General features: G+C 38.2%; 1 protein-coding gene across 3 annotated transcripts in view; it reads right to left on the bottom strand.

The window, feature by feature from the left end:
* ltbp4 (latent transforming growth factor beta binding protein 4) overlaps positions 1-18,465 on the bottom strand; it is a 111,352-nt gene that overhangs the window by 52,365 nt on the left and 40,522 nt on the right. For all 3 annotated transcript variants that reach the window (XM_079620088.1, XM_079620086.1, XM_079620087.1), the window contains 2 exons: positions 7,368-7,592; positions 392-672 (listed from right to left, as the gene is read on the bottom strand). In XM_079620088.1, the coding sequence (XP_079476214.1) occupies positions 392-672; positions 7,368-7,592 (506 nt within the window). The remainder of the gene's footprint in view (positions 1-391; positions 673-7,367; positions 7,593-18,465) is intronic.

Here is an 18,465-nt window from a genome sequence, read left to right as displayed (position 1 = left end):
ATGGATGAGTGGATGGATGATTGGATGGATGATTGGATGAGTGGATGGATGGATGGATGAGTAGATGATGGATGGATGAGTGGATGGATGAGTGGATGGATGGATGAGTGGATGGATGATAGATAGATAGATAGATAGATAGATAGATAGATAGATAGATAGATAGATAGATAGATAGATAGATAGTGGCGGTGACGGAAGTTGTTTTCGGTACACTGCATTTGCAGCTCAGCATGATCACATGACATTCAAAATGTTTTCCCATAAACAAGTCATTCTCAATTAATCCAACATATTCCAGGCTTAGACGAGGCTTATTCCTGTTCCAGCGAGAACTAAAGCAGATGCGCTAGTGTTATAACGGATGCAAACAGAGGAGCTTCCAGCTAACCTGCCCGTTCCGCACTTCTCTGAAGCAGTATTTGAAGCCGGACGCCTCGGTGTAGACGGAGTCCCCGCGGAGGGTCTGGGCTTGTATCTGTGGCGGCGGCGCCTCCGCTCTCTCTCCGGGAAGGTGTCGCGGATGAGCCCCCGAAAGCCCCGCGGACCAGGTGACGGTTTCCGAGCGCTCGTGTCCCGCGGGCCCGTGACCGTAACCCACCTTCAGCACCTGGTGGATCTTCACACTGGCCTCGGGGGGGTGTTGGACTCGCACCTTCACCATGGGGGACGCTGAGGGACAGACACACAGAAACATAGATTCATAAGTGATTCTGGACAACAAAACCAGTCACATGGGTAATTTTTTTGAAAGCTTCCCATTGATGTGTGGTTTGTCAGGATAGGACAATATTTGGTCGAGATACAACTATTGAAAATCTGGAATCTGAGGGAGCAAAAAAATCGAAACATTGAGAAAATCTCCTTTAAAGTTGTGCATTTATGTTCACGATTGTGCTGCATTCACTCACACAAATGAATATTTCTATATTTACGGTAGGAAATTTACTAAATATCTTCATGGAACATGATCTTTACTTAATATCCTAATGATTTTTGGCATAAAAGATACATCGATAATTTTGACCCACACAATGTATAGTTTGCTATTGCCACAGATATACCCGTGCGGCTCCAGACTGGGTTTGTGGTCCAGGGTCACTTCATCATACAGTGATAACGAGGGTCAGGAACGCTTCTGTGAAGCTGTGACCCGGTGGACATTCAGGAGATAAAACACACGTTTCTCACTCTCACTGGTTCCATTTCAGCACTGTCTATCTGTATATTAACATACACACACCCAAACTTACTTACCGGTACTAGTTTTGTTTCAATTTATTTACTATTTTTAAATTTGATTAATTAAACGGCTTTATAACTAGGCCAAATAGCCTGTTAAACTTAAAAGTAGGCAATCATTTCAGACTTTTCTTCTCATTTAGACCCTTTCTGGCATAAAATGTTCTTTAAAATCGAGTAAAGTTTCTAAATATAAAACATATTAGTGGTATATATATACATATAACTGAACCTTTTTTTCTAAATGTGGTTATATATATATTTTTTTTTTACTGGAAATTATGCAAATTCCCACAACAGTGTCATTTCTACCACATCTCAAATGATATTTGATGTAAAGTTAAATCAATTATGGATTGTGTTTATTAGTATTTGGTGATGTAAATGGCAATTTAAACAGTTTTGGAATAAAATTGCAAACTAATTATTCTTGCTGAAGTGAATTTCATTTCATGCATCCTAAATACATAAAATAAAAACATAACCATAAACATTTTTAAAAACTTTAAAAACTTTTCTAAAATTTTAAACTAAACTAAACAAAATTTTTCTTTAAAACAGTTTTCACTCAGAAATTGCCAGTAAATAAATATAAAGAAACAGCAAATTATACATTTAATTAAACATAAACTTTAGAAGTAAAACTATTAAAAATAGTATTTTCTTGTAAACCATTCTCCAATAATCTTTCAAAAAAACTTCAAAATAAAATATATTTTACAGTGCACTTTTTGACTTTCTAGGAAAGGACGCTCAATAAACTGATATACATTTTTTCTTCACACATCATGCATCTCATATTTCATGCAAGCAATCAAACACTAAATCTGGCCACACTCATTAATAATCATTTTAAAAGAATTAATCTAAAAGTAAAGAGTAAAAAAACATCATACTCCATCAAAATAAGCTTCAGAGAAATTAGACTCTGGCATAAAAACAAAAACTTGTGAGTTATTTTGAAGTGCCCTATTTGACAGCGGGCATTTGAAAAGCAAATATATATAAATATAATATAATTATATAAATATAATTGATGAATGCATGGTTAAAAACCCCATGTAAACATTGTGAAGAGCCTTTATAATCATTCCTAACACACAGTAATGAATATCCGGACTGAGATCATGTCTTTAGTCCTGGAAATGACAGTCAGGACAGAGCAAAATAAAGTTGTATGGATTTAATGCGTTTACGGTTTCCCGCATAAACAGACGGATGCTCCAGAAACAACAGAGGGAGAACGAGGAAGGCACAGGGATCTCTGAAAACAGAAGACTCATTCTCCTGAAACATGTTCTAGCTCTGAGTCACCGTTACCTCCTGCCTTTCGGAGATTAAACTTGGCAAAGCGCTCGTCCAATTAACCCTTCCCTCGCCGAACAGCTGGCGAACGCAGTGCTGCCGCTCTCCAGCGCTCTGCGTTTCATAACAAGAGGTCTAAAGATGATATGAAAACAGCTCTGTGATGAAAGCGCCAGAACAGAGAGAAAGCAACATGGGCTTTGTTTGTTTGGACGCACATCTCTCCAGCGCCATCCGGGAACATCAGGTTCAATTTGGGATTCAGAAAGTTACACAACTTTAAGTCTTTAGCGCTCACAAGTCGAATCCAAGTGACCGGCGCTTGCACAATAAGAGTGTGTTTAGTTCCCTCTGGCACTGCTGTACAGTTTACGGGAACCTTGCACTAAATATCACACATGTATAGTATAAAAATAGCATAGTATTCACCATAAAAAGGTTTAAGATTTATGGCATTATTACATCATGCTGAAAAGGAGTTGAATTATAGCACTCAAAACACATTTTTCCACACTGCACCCTAAATGCAAGTGTGGTTGTAATTGTTTCTGGCCATGTTATTTTCTGTTATGTGCATCATTTCAGAACTGAACACTTATAGTTTTATTATCAGTGTTGATAGTGTACAGCACTTTTACAAAACACCGTTATTGTCTCCTAAAAGAAATAATAGATTCTATACAGCCTGAAAAGAGTCGTTATTCCAGTCACTTCTTACTGAACCTACATAGGTTTGTAATTTGCATAATGCCAGCCCATTGGCTGAGCAGCGTCTCTTAGCTCCGCCCTCAAACACTGTCGTGTATCTGAGACCGGAAGAGTTTGCTTCGTGTTGTTCATGTCGAGAAGACGCTGTTTTCTGCTGACAAAGCAAATCCACTTTGATGAGATCGATACGGTAAAACCCACGCCATCGTTACTGTTCGTATCAAAGAGCTGAGATTCAGATATGATAATGAGTGTTTGGTTTCTGACCAATCAGAGCAGAGCAGCTCTCCGAGAGGCGGGGTTTAGAGAGACTGAATCTTCGAATGAACCGTTTCAGACACTGAGAAAACAGCTGATGCTGTGATGGATATTATGAGAAAATTAAAGTGTTTTTTGACCTTAAATGCTTGTAAATCTATTGTAAGAGACCGGCAAAACAAAAAACAAAATGGCATTTGAGGGTCACTTTAGATAAATCACATCGTCTTTCATCAAGTCTCATCAGCGCCGTGTGCAGAAGGTTCTGGAGGGCTACAGATGTGGCGCTGGTTCATTTTCTCCCTACCAAAAAAAAAGAAATGACCTCGCCTGACACTCCTCCATTAAATGACAGATGGAAACTCATTTATCTTTATGGCCTGATTAAATAAACCAAAATTAAAAAGTAAACACGCAGTGTTACATCAGCAGAGTCTGTGGCGTGTCACTGAGTGACAGCTGTCAGATTGTGATTATAATGGGAAATACCACAGTTCAGTGGAGTAACAAAAGATATGGAACTAGTATGTGCTATTTTATCATCATATATACTCTTATATCATATAGTATTTATCATATGCAAATACTCTTTTATGCTAATTATACCACAACACATTTACATATTTATATAAATTACCCGCAATTGTGATACTAAATTTATATACTTTAAGTCTGCTAAATTAAACTAATTGTGTGCTTAATACACTTTAGTTGTCCGGAAATAATGCTGAGGTCCAGCTAAAGATATATTTAAGTGCATTTAATTGTGCTAAAGTGGAACTGTTGTAAGTATACTTTAAATATCTTGCATTTAAAGATTGATATTATACTGAGATCATCTTTACTAATAGAGATATTAAAACACATTTTAGGCTTAATATTAAGAAATGTGCATTGTGCAATAAAATGTCCTCCGAATAAAGTTTAATTATAATATTTATATCAGTAAGTCTCAAGCGATATCTCAGTAAATATGTTAATGGATTCGTACTTAGTATGAAATAAATGTATTTTATATACATTTTGCTATGTTTTTTTCCAATACGGTTGTCTGGTGAAAAGCATAATTTACTTAAAGAAATAACTCACTTCAAGTAAACTCAATGTAATGTTTTCAGACACTTAATTACATGCTAATTACAATTACATAAAAATGTATTATCATTTTTAGATGAAATGCCATTAGTTAAACTTTAGACTTAAGTCTTTTAAGACTTCAAACTTAAAAAGGACTTAAGTACATGTACTTTCTTAATTAATTATATTGTCTTTGAAATAGGGTTAAAGCATGTATGGTAAACTAAATATATAATTTTATATAATTTCTATCAAAACTTGTGTCATATATTTAAATATATTTGTTGTTGCAATTTAGTGCATTTAATTGTACTTATGAAGTACATAGTTATGAAAGTGCACTTAAGTGGTCTTTTATTTCACTATTTGAAATGATCTGAAAATACAGTTCTTTAAAAAATATTTAGATGTATTCAAGATTTGAAGTCCACAACAAGTGAACATTCAATACAATAAAGCAAACTTCTTTTACACAAGTCATGGGTCAAATGTGGCTCGTCAGTTATTTAATGCAGAAGTCGATGAAAACGCTGCTCTACAACAGGCTGAACGCAACACAAAACAATTATTATGTGTTATTAGTTCAGTTATTTACTCTACACGGAAACTGCTAAGAGTAAGTACTCTGAAAAATGCCTGTCCAACTCAAATTTTCAGATGATCTGTATGGAAGTAAAATAATGACAAATGTTTTTTAAATAAAAAAGCCTGTTGAATTGCACTACTTGAAAAAATATGCATTGCATTAACCCTGCTTGCATTTCTAGATCTTGCATTTTTTATGGGCTGAAATTCAACATGGTTGTATATTTAAGCTGTAAATATTTCAATTTGAAACATTTCACACGCGTTTTCATTAATACAAATTCAATAATCCATATTCCCGGATGTGAAATGTTGAATTCTCTGTCAAATTTGAACCATTGAATTTGTAAAGCGAAATAAAATGGACCGAAAATTGCCTGTCGAATATTATAGGTTGTATTTTTAGACAGAATTAATATTTTGGAAGTGAAATCTGAAAGGTGAACATGGATTATTGAATTTTTATTAATGAAAACGTGTGAAATCTTTTGAATAAAAATGCAAGCAGGGTTATTAATGCAATGCATATTTTTTCAAGTATGCATTTCAAAAAGCTTTTTTTGTTTTTAAAAACATTTGTCATTATTTTACTTCCATAGATCTACCTGTAAGAAAGTAACGACTGAAGAAGTGATGCAGGATCATTTCTGGCATCTGTCCTCATCTCCTCTTTCTCCTGTCACTCTCCATTACCTCTGTCTAATAAAGAGGCAAAATGCCACAACATATATATATTAAAATACCATCACGTCTTAGTAAAGGCCCAGAGCAGCTTTCAGGGTAAAACTCTGTGCACATGGTGATTTCATGATGTCTCCCAGTACAACAAACCCACACAAAACCAGTCCTGATGTCCTGACACATCATCTATTCACGAGCCATGCTCAGATATTCCAGGTGTGACTGACGAACCAGACGCGTTTCTGCTTTAATTCATCACAGGACTCTACATATGAAAACGCTGGTGCTGCCATTTATGGATCGCATCCAATCTGAGAGCGCCAGCCAAATGAAAACAGAAAATAAATGTCGCCAGTCTGTGACACAGTCATTTTTCTCCATCACGACCGTCTGGCTCCACATGTGGCCGTGAGCTACACAACAGACTACAGTGCCAGAACAAATATTACTCTCCATGACAATCTCAAAAGCTGATTTTATGTTGTCATTCGGTAAGTCTTGACTTTGTAATGCATTTCATTGTCTATAAAGATAAAGTTCAACATGTGCAAATGGTAATGTTGTAAAAGATTTGATGTAACAGGGTGTGCTTGTTAAAACAGGGTCTATTTATACATAAATTGGCAAAAAAAAAGAAGCTTTTATTTTTTTTTAAAGAAGTGCAATTTAGCATATTTTAAAAGAATATCTTGTTGTAAAAAGTGTTCAGTTCACTTACTTAAAAAAAAATTGTAAACCCGTTGCCTTAAAATTATTAAGTAAATAAACGTAATGCTTAATTGAAAAACTTAAGTTATGTGAACTTGATAATTCCTTAACTTAATTTTTTTTGATAAGCATGAAGTGTATTTACTTAAAGGGATAGTTCACTTTGAAATTAAATGTTGGTATGTTTTATCTTACCTGAAGTGCATCAAGATGTCGGTGTCTTTGTCTCCGCAGTAGTTTCAATTTTGATATTTTTAGGTCAAACCGTTCTTGTCTGTCAGTCATATAATGCAGGTCTATAGGCACTGTCTCCAAAAGCATGCAGAGAAAAGTCCAAATTAAATAATTCCCCATCGTAAGTGCACATTGATGGCCTAAGACACGAAACAAGCGGTTTGTGTGATAAAACAAACAGTATTTATATCGTTTTTACCTCTTTTACACAACCACGTCCAAGTGCCTATAGACCTGCATTATATGACTGACAGACAAGAACGGTTTGACCTAAAAATATCAGAATTGAAACTACTGCGGAGACAAAGACACCGACATCTTCAGGTAAGCTAAAACATACCAAAATTTAATTTCAAAGTGAACTATCCCTTTAATTGAAAAAATTAAGTTATGTGATCTTGACAATTTTTTTGATGAGCATGAAGTGTATTTACTTAATTTTTAGGCAACGGATTTACAAAATATTTTTTAAGTACGTGAACTGAACACTTTTTATGGTGGAATTTAATTCAGTCGTTTAATTGAATTGTAATTTCCACTTAAATGAGCCAGGCCACTTTGCCTCTCACCGTTGGTGTTGATCAGCTCAGGCGTCTGCAGAGGCAAGATGTACTCAGACGTCATCGGCTGATTGGCTGAATCCACGGCTCCTCCCGCTGGCTTCTCAATGTGATTGGTGAAGGAGGAGGTGTGGATGGGGATGTGGCAGAACTTCCCGGTGAAGTTCGGCGGGCAGAGACATTGATCCTTCTGTACACACACTCCTCCGTTCTTACACAGCATCGGACACAAGACTGAGAGAGAGAGAGAGAGAGAGAGAGAGAGAGAGAGAGAGAGAGAGAGAGAGAGAGAGAGAGAGAGAGAGTCAATGACTTCATCCATCACTCATCAACATGAGAAAGAAATGACGCAATTATTGTTATAAAAACCACAACAGCTCAATAATGTTTTCATGAAAGTAGTTATGAGTCTCTCAAAATGGAGAGTTTCTATAAAAAGCAACATTTTTATTTCTCTAGTGACCTCAGCATGCCTTCCATATCATAGGTCTGTACTGTATTTATATATTTGGAAAGCTTAGACCAGGCTCATGCCTAAAAAAAACGAAAATAAATGTACCATGTGAGAGAGAAATAGAGTATTACAGTATTCATCTGCAATCGCTCTAGCGCAATCTCTAGATCCAAACACATCTGTCAAACTAACAAAATGCAGAAGAAGAGCTGCTATATCTACAGCAAACAGAGAGAGAGAGAGAGAGAGGAGAGAGAGAGAGAGAGAGAGAGAAGAGAGAGAGAGAGAGAGAGAGAGAGAGAGAGAGAGAGAGATGAGAGAGAGAGAGAGGAGAGAGAGAGAGAGAGAGAGAGAGAGAGAGAGAGAGAGAGAGAGAGAGAGAGAAGAGAGAGAGTTCAAACAAACTGAGTTCTTCACTCAAGGGCGAGGTGTGAGACAGGGCTGCCCACTATCACCGACCCTCTTCAATATCTACATTAATGAATTGGCGAAACTCCTAGAGGAGTCCGCAGCTCCTGGCCTCACACTACACGACTCCACTATAAAGTTCCTCCTGTATGCAGATGATCTGGTCCTGCTGTCTCCAACAGAAGAGGGTCTACAGCAGAACCTGGACATCCTGCATCAGTTCTGTCAGACCTGGGCCCTGAACATTAACCCGACTAAAACTAAAGAAAAGACCCAGATGTCAGGGAAAGAGTCACAATTTCACCCTCGGTATGACCAAACTTGATCATACCACAAGCTACACATACCTCGGGCTGAAAATCAGTGCAACTGGAAACCTAAATTTGTCCGTGAATGAACTGAAAGAGAAAGCAAGAAGGGCCTTCTATGCCATCAAAAAATCTATCCAAATTGAAATACCAATCAGAATCTGGCTCAAAATGTTCCAATCAGTTATAGAACCAATTGCATTATATGGCAGTGAAGTTTGGGGTCCTCTCCTAAATCACCAATTTGACAAATGGGACAAAAATCCGATAGAAACCCTGCATGCCGAGTTCTGTAAGAGTGTCCTGAGAGTCCAGAGGAACACACCGAACAACGCATGCAGGGCAGAATTAGGCCAGTACCCTCTACTAATACACGTGGAGAAACGAGCCATCAAATTTTGGAAACATCTTAAAATGAGTGACCCCAACTCTTATAATTTTAAAGCCCTTAAAAGCCATGAGATGAACAGTGAGAAGAGCCCCCTACTTCAGCTGGTCCTGAGGCTCCACACACACACACACACACACACACACACACACACACACACACACAGCTGGTCCTGAGGCTCCACACACACACGACTCACAGTGATCAGCCTCAGGACACGGACACCCTCAGCCACACAATCCGGATCCCAAATTATAAAAGCACAACAGGAGAATTACCTGACCTATTGGACTGAAACAACAAAAAAACAAAGTAAACTTGAATGTTATTCGGCCCTAAATAGAGAATACACACCCGCAGAATACCTGAGTACAGTGAAAGACTGCAAACTCAGAAGAATGATGACGAGGTACAGACTGAGCAATCACACTCTGAGTGTAGAGACGGGCAGATACAGACAGCACTGTGTGTGTGTGTGTGTGTGTGTGTGTGTGTGTGTGTGTGTGTGTGTGTGTGTGTGTGTGTGTGTGTGACACAGACAGCACTGGCTGCCCAGAGAGAGACGCATCTGCCCGCACTGTGACCAGGGAGAAGTGGAGACCGAGCAACACTTCCTCACCAGCTGTCCCAACTATGAGGACATTAGAGGGACCTTTTACACAAAATTTGAAATACTTTACCCTAACTTCATCAAACTAAACAAAAAAACACAATTTCAACATCTATTAGGAGAAAAAAGAGACTGTGTCATACTAGCGGCAAGATACATTGATGCTTGTCACAAAAAGAGAGAGTTGACGACCAATCAGTGATGCGCACACACACACACACACACACACACACACACACACACACAACACACACTGAATTCTAACTTTTCACAGAGTTCTGAAATGTTCAAAGTGTTCTACCATTTATTTATTTTATTTTTTCACATTTATTTAATTATTATTTTCTGTACTAAATCATTTTCTATTTTGTATTGATGCTTTGGCAATACAAGATGTATTTTTGTCATGCCAATAAAGCTTATTGAATTGAATTGAATTGAAGAGAGAGAGAAAGAGAGAGAGAGAGAGAGAGAGAGAGAGAGAGAGAGAGAGAGAGAGAGAGAGAGAGAGAGAGAGAGAGAGAGAAAACAAGGCTTCAGACTGAAAACTTTTATTCAACATCAAATCAAATCACATTTCTAATGTGACTATAATTTATTATTATTTCCCAACCCTTCCACTCCAATAACGTCATAACGAACAGTTTTCAAGTCTAAGTAATTCCTGATAAAATCAAAGCCTGCACTGCATATTTTTATTATTATAAATACAGTGTTGTCCTGTGACCACATTGAAAATCTGGGATTCAAAATCGAATTAATCCTGAAAAAGAGTAAAACAAAATGGTGTAAAATACAATATTGCATTTAAAAAGCAGTCTGAGCTTTCTGATCCAACCATATGTCAGATTATTCATATCAAAATTCCTCTCTTATTTAAAGTCGACATGAAATTTAGTTTTGAAATCCACATAATTTAATTCCATAAGAGCCGAATTTATTTCTGCTGATAAACATCTGATCTAATATACCAGACACAGAGTTTAACAAGTACGTAAAGTACTTTCCTTTAGTTCTTTTAGTTCTTCACTAAAATAGTGCATGAAAAACAACACACTGTTCGGAGCTTTTAGCAGGAATGAAGCGCACTGATAATATGACAAACAATATGTTATCTTTATTTCTTTAGAGTAAACACACACAAACAGAGAGGAGACAGTCGAGATCTGCCGTCGCGGCTGACCCATTTCCCCAGCTGTCGCTGACAAGAGTGTGTGTGTGTGTGTGTGTGTGTGTGTGTGTGTGTGTGTGTGTGTGTGTGTGTGTGTGTGTGTGTGTGTGTGTGTGTGTGTGTGTGTGTGTGTGTGTGTGTGTGTCTGTGTGTGTGATGTGAGAAATCTCCGCAGTTTAGTTTTGGGACTTTGGGATGCTGAGGTCACTCAATCAATTATATTCACACACGTACGCACACGCACACACACACACTCACATCATTTTTATGGCCAGGTCAGCACTCATTCGCTGCTGTACGTTTAGCACATTACTTTAAAACCCTTTTGTGGTCATATTATATTATTATTATGTTATCATATTATATTATTGCTAGAAAACAATAATCAAAACATGATTGACATACATATACAAATAAGTATGCAAATCATAAATGGGAGGTGGACCCGATGGAGACTATGTCAACGTCTGCCATTGATAATAGAAAAGTAAAACGCTTAATGAACTTCAAAAGGCGTTTGGAATGTAGACTAGAAATCTAGACGCACACTAGCGGCGGCACCATTTATATTGCAGCCAGTGTCGTCTAGCAACTCTCTTTCGAGCTGGAAAAACCAAACTCTAGTCAGGCCAATCACATCGTGTATAGAGTCGGCGGGGCGGGCTTAGCATAATGACGACAGAGTTGCGACGCAGCTTCTTGAAAACAAAGATGGCTGCTGCTGCTGGCGAAACAGCAAGGCGGTAATCCATCCGCCGGAAACTGAAGCCTCCCCGCGGGGCCGCCATTGTAGCAGAACTTCTCCTGCTGTTAGCACTCCATTGACTCCCATTTATTTTGGCGTCACTTTGACAGCGAATAACTTTACATCTGAGTCGTTTAAAGACTCCATTTGTCCATTATTTATTTCTAAAGAAACTCGACAATGTATAAAAGGCCTTGTACCTTACGTTATGGCCACGTAGAAGCCGTTTTTGTAAAAATAGGCTAACGATTGCGTCATAACCACTCGACTCTCTGTCGCACAGTCGAGAAATTACCGTATAGACCGGCGGAGAAGCTCACAAGCAATCTGGGGACGTGGAGGCATAAAGTCTGATAAAGTCAAGGGAGAAGCCCACAGAGAGTGATAGAGTTGCTCCCGCTGCTAGCTCATGGACAGCTAATGCGCACGCTCTCCGTCTCTGCGAGATTCGGAAGGGAATGATTCAGATTTCTCTCGGCACAGCTACTAGAAGACCTACAGGTTGCTCACGTCACATCTACGTCACCAAGCTCAGTTTGAGTCTGCACAGTTCGCTCCGCCATCAGGAAGTGATGCTTCAAATGGACTTCACTTTTCTCTGTTGAAACCTATGGGGTCGCTGTGTCCAGTTTATATACTGACTATGGCGAACAGCTGTCTTTCGAATAGGCTTTGGCCGCGACTCTGGAGGACTTGGAGTTAAAGGACACGTTCTGTATTTTACACTTAAAGCCCTGTTTTCAGATCGTTTCTGCTGAAAGAGAACAGTTAAGATTGAAATTTGGACACATGCTGCTGGCCCGAGAACCCCCCGAGAAGGTTGGTTGGAATTTGAAAGACAGCCGGTGATCCCGCCCCTCGGATTGAGCCCTGCAAATGGTGTGTTTCCAAATCATGTTGTGGGTCTGGCTTGTCTGGCTATTTGGAAAGGACACAATCACAAATTCTTGTGAACTGGACTGGAGTTCACAGAAAATGGAGTGGACTGACTTTTTGCCAAACTGTTTGAATCCCTGCGGAAAAACACTTCACTTCATCTTTTGCTGAAGAGCATTTGAGCATCTACTCCGATCTCTCCGGCATAAATTACTTTAGGCCGGTAAAGCCACATTCTTCACACAGGAAAAAAAACCTAAATCTTCAGGATGATATGCGGTTTAAAGGATGTTTCTCGGAGGATCTGGTTTTTAGATGTTGTCAATAGACCAGTGAATTGTTTAGACATTTTAGTCCAACAGGACTTCTTAGTTTCAGATCAGATTAGATCGTTTCGTGATGGGAAAGAAGTGTGCTTAATCATGTTGAGACATTCCTCCCGGGTTAGTGACATCACAAACCCTAAAATTTACATAAACCCCGCCCCCGGAACACGATTTATAGATTATCAAGACAGAATATGCTAATCAATGACTAGAAGATAACTACACATAATCTACATAAATTCATCAACTAACCATTCAGAAATATTGTCTACATGGTGTCACTTCTTCTTGAGTCTCTCAATCTTTCTGACTTTGGTTTGAACATAAAAGGCTAAAAAGTTGTTGAAATTTTCAGTGCATGTGTGTGTGAGTGTAAACTCTTTAAGCTCCGCCCCCTGTGCCGGGAGCAGCAGCTCATTTGCATTTAAAGGGACAGACACAAAAACGGTGTATTTTTGCTCCCCCTCAAAAAGTGACAATTTTAACATGCTATATAAACATATCTGTGGGGCATTTTGAGCTAAAACTTCACACACACACTCTGGGGACATCAGAGACTTATTTTACATCTTGTGAAAAGGGCGTTATACCACCGCTTTAAGAACACTTGCATTTTGCAATATTGTCAAATGTAACATTTTACTTTAAAAGTGCATTTTAAATTATGTTTTAAGAATCTTTAATTGTACTTTAGAGAAGTACACTTATTTTAACCATATATTTTAGCCATATTTCAAATACAATATAGAAGAAAATATGAAATTACATATAAAGACTTACAGAAGTCCTACGTAAGTGGGTCAAAAAGCCCTCTTAAGTACAATATATATATATATTTTTATATATTTTTGCTTTTAATATATATATATATATATATATGACCAGTATCAAACTATCTAAAAGCAGATTCAATTTGTGTTTTATGAAAAAACACACAAGATAATTATGGAGATGCTCTTATGAGCTGTATACTAACCATTACATTGTACTCTAAACATATTAAACTGTATTGTAACACAGACCACTATGGCTGTAAATGAGAAAGCGAGGGGTGTGTGAGATTGGCTGTTGTTTAGAGATGATGAGGCAGGGGTTTGCAGGTTTGCAGATGAATGAGCTGTGGTGTGTTTAACCCTCTGGGGTCGGTAATCACGCCGGCGTGATCTGCTCGCTTTTTTTCTTTTCAGTGCGAAAGAGATTCAAAACACTCTGTTGGTTTTGATCTTACATTTAAGTGTTTTACATCATTCGATCCAGTTAAGTTTCTTTTTTTTGTGTGTATAGTCACAACAAAGTGTTGTGTCTTTCGCCAAATAAAGAAAAATAAACATGATGCGCGTTCTGCCTTCTCTCTGTCAGGGAAGTCCATTCTGAAACGCGTCCGAAAATGAAATGTAACTCAGCGAATACTTGTCGCTCAGGAACGAGAGATTTGTCTTTATGAATGTTCTTCTTTTAAATTAAGTAATTTATATAAAAAAACACAAATTCTTAGTTTATGTAATCCGTTTGAAACCAAGGAGAGGCCCAGTTTTTCGTTCTCCCTTCATTATTTTTAATGAGCTGAGGCCGACACGCCCCCCGGCGCTATTCACATGGTAATAGTTTAGGTCAGGGGTTGGCAACCCGCGGCTCTTAAGCGCCGCCCTAGTGGCTCCCTGGAGCTTTTTCAAAAATATGAAAATGGAAAAAATATTTTTTTCGTTTTAACCCCATTATAAAAGTGTTTAAACAACAAAACACATCCACATGCACATATTTGACAATCGGAATATCAGTGTTTCATACTATAGCTAATAAATGTGTGAATATTTTTAATAAAAAAGGAAAAATTACATAAAAGCAGATCATCATTCATTCAGCGCTGTGTTGTGGTTGCGCTGTGTCACGTGACAACCAATGATGCGTAACCATGGAAACAATAAAGTGACAGATTCGAAACAACGGTCGCCTTGCTCATTATGTATTTGTAGCCTGCTTATCATTTTGATACTAGGGGGCTAATAAAGCTAATATAGACACTTACAGCACGTGTTGCCTTCATTATAAGCCTTAAATATGGCTTTTAATTTTTTGCGGTTCCAGATAGATTCGATTTTTTTTTTTTGGTCCAATATGGCTCTTTCAACATTTTGGTTTGCCGACCCCTGGTTTAGGTGATCTTTATGCCTCGCACACACCCTCCGATCAATGCCATGAAAACACGCAGTTTCTTCGTCAGATTCACGGATAGTTCATCGCGTTTTGAGGATGGCACGCTTCTCCGGTAAAGTCGTCCTCCAGATGATTCTGGACAGCGAGGAAGAAATCATCTTTTCCTCAGAGAAAGAAGATCGCATCTCAGACGAAGAACGGCTGCATTTTGAAGAGCGAATTGATCCAGCCGAAGATACAAGTTCGAGTAAGTTGTTTAGTGTTATATAATTCTTTTTCTGATTATATAGAATTTTCAGACTATATTTTGCCTAGTTTTGGTTAGCTTTTAACATCTTACAGGAAAGATTGCCTTACAATATCCCTAACATTCGTGTATAGGAGGATCTTTGTTGACATCTTTGTACGCATGCGCGAGTGGTTGTGTGGCAACAAAACAAACAGTATTGCGGGCTGTTAAGACGCGACGAGCACTTTCAAAAGAGTTAGCGGGCGAAATCCACAATATATAAGCACTTTAACATCTGAAGACCGGACGAGGTTTGGAGAGAAGCTCAAAATTTGTGTTGGTGACAAAATTGAAGTTATTCAAAGCCCATATGAGATCTAGGATTACAAAAAACGTTGGTCCGACTCGCCCGTGTCTTGGCCACCAATCTGCTGGGGAGACATTTATTCTTATTGAATAGAAACCCCTGGACCCTTCACTCATGAAAGATTAAAGGCTTTCACAAGTCTGGAGGCCTATGATTATTTTGTTTCTCGAAAAGTTGGGCCGATCTTTTCTGCCAAACAGAAAGCAGTGATCGTGCTAAAAGACCTGAATCAGAACGCGAAAACAAATGACTCGGTTGATTTGACTCAGTTTTATTAAAAAAATTTATTCAATCTTCTATAAATACATAGTCACTAAGACTTACCATGAACAAAATGAGCCTCACAAACTCGATCAGAAGCTCCAGGAATCCAGGCTTTCTTCGGAGCGTCCAGGTTCAATCGCCTAATTGCACACAACCATTTCTTTTCTTTCGTTTTTCGCAATCCTTTTCGGAGGGAATTCGACCACACAGTAAGAGTGAACCATCCTCTTCTCTAAATCCTCCTCCAAACGTGCAAAACAATCATATTACAGGTATCTAGCGGTGTTTCCTGCCACACGATTCCCATGATGCAACGCGACAAACATAAACAATGACGTCACAAAAGATCCGCCTATATGGGATCCCCATATCAGAGGATCAGACATCCCCACATCAACCCCAGGATCTGAGCTTGATCTAAACACCAACAGCTGGAAACTTGCACTTCATTATATAAAGCTGGAGATCTCCAGTACCTTCTCATTGTCCAGCTTCCCACCTTCATTTCTGGACCACAGATATTCTGATGTTTTGAAACTAATGAGGGTTCGGATAAATATTGGCTCCATCCAGGTAACAGGAAGCCAGATCTGCACTTTCAGGGAGGGGGGAAATATGTAAATAAAATTATTTTGAAATGAAGAAAGGCCAGGAATACACCGCGTGACTGAAACAACAAGATGATAAAACTCTTGACAGGACATGAATGGAAGAAAAAGCCATTTTCATTGGAGACGGTCCAAGCTCTCATTTGCACTTCAAAGATTCGTTCAGACAATCTGCTATCTTCAGTTTAAGTGAAGACCGGTCATGGGTGGGCCAGTTTAAGGGTTGTGTTTACAGCTAAAAAGTTTCAAATTAGACTTATGAATGCTTTTATAAAGAAACGAGTTTGGAATAAGAGTCTCAAGAGAGGATTGTATCAACACATAAACACATATGCACTTCAAAGCTGACTGCATTCACACTCGAGTCAAAGGCAGATGCATCTTGAGGTAAATTAAAGACACATGATGCTGTGCTCTGGGGTGCGTTTCCCGAAAGCATCGTTAGCCAACTATGGTCGCAACTTCCGTCGTTATCAGCAGTTCAACGATTCGGTGTTTCCAATTTGGTGTTTGGTGTTTGACTGCTCTCGAGCTGTGGTTAGAAGCATAGTTTCTAGTTTACATGAGATGTAGACTGAATAAATCCTTATCTTTAGCAAAATAAGCAAGCTGACATTCAGTACAACCCGTGTTATTTATTTAGAATACATACAAATGTAATTTACGTCTTTTAGTTTGTCAAGAGATTTAAAGCACCGTTTTTGAAGACTGCGCTTGTGCGAACGTGCTCTACTGTGTAAGAACGAGCAAAATATTGAGTCTGGTAATAAAGCAAAATAACTGAGAAAATTAGAAATGGTCTTCAGATGCCATGTCTGTAACTTATATGACAAAATCGAGTGTTAATTCGATCTCAAACAGATTAATTAAAATAAGTTATTAGTCCACCATGTGCGAGACGTCATAAACCAACGTGGTTGAACGATACTTTGCGACATACGGTTTCGGGAAACAGTCGTGACTCGCTAGTTGATTTCTCCAACGATGCATCATACTATGGTAGTTAAGCAGTGAGCTATATAGTGTGTGATCGTCAACCAGTAGAGTGAGTGGAGGCGGGGGTCATTTGCATATTCATAGAACTGCGCATACTAAATGAGGCAAGGGTGTCGAGTTACATTCAAGATATTTTAAGGCTTGAAGATTTAAAAAAAAATATTTATATGTCATTTTAGTGATCAAAGGTGAGTTTAAGGGATACAATTATTGACTACAGGGGACTTTAAACCAATAATGTTTAACAGTTATTTTACAGATTTTAGCAGTTATGGAAAGCTACTATTTATTGAAAATAATTCTATTGAAAAGCGCTGCACAAATAAAAGTGAATTAAATTGAAAATGGCTCCCTTGTTTCTCTTAGGTATCATTATGTATTAATAACAATGTTAAGAACAGATGCACTGCTTCATATTTTTGTGGAAACAGTGAAACATTTTTTTATAGAAATTTCAAAAGAACTGCATTTATTTCTAAATGTATAGAAAGTTTATAAGAGTATTAATTTAAATATATATATATATTCTTATTATCATATCATTAGGCTACTATGCATCATAGTAAAAACTAATGTAATAATGATCTGAAAAACAGCATAAATGAAAGGCAGTATACGAAAATATTAAATATCATACATTTTCCAAAGACCTGATAGCAATCCCCTTATTTTTTTTTTGGAAACCTGCTCTAGTGATTACATGCCTTTGTGGAGTCCTGCAAAAGTCATGACAAAAGCATATAAAGCTTTACACCAGGGTTCAAAAGTTCGCTATACAGAATTACAAATGTCTCTGTAATCCATTACACACACACACACACACACATGAGCATACTTCACCTAACGTCAAAGCGTGATTGCATGGAAGAATTTTTCCATATTGTGACAACACATGAACCGAAAGCTGAATCTTTTATGAAACATCCACACACATGTACAGTAAATGCACGATAACACACACACGTACACACACATGTTGTGAACGCCCCTGACAGTCTCTGGCTCTCTGCCATCGTCCAGATGTTGCATGGCCCTGAGGTCCACTGCAGGTAAAGTAATGAACCCTCAGAGATACGGCACACACACACACATGTGCGGAGAGAGGAGAAATAGCTGCCTGATTTCTCTTCCGTTTCACGCTTTCTCCACTGACTCCAGCTAAAGCACATGAAGGATCGCATGCTTTCATTTGGCACCACGTGT

This window comes from Phoxinus phoxinus (assembly GCF_949152265.1).
Source record: "Phoxinus phoxinus genome assembly, chromosome: 8".
NCBI classification, from domain to species: domain Eukaryota; kingdom Metazoa; phylum Chordata; class Actinopteri; order Cypriniformes; family Leuciscidae; genus Phoxinus; species Phoxinus phoxinus.
This window is presented reverse-complemented; position numbering and strand designations above follow the sequence as displayed.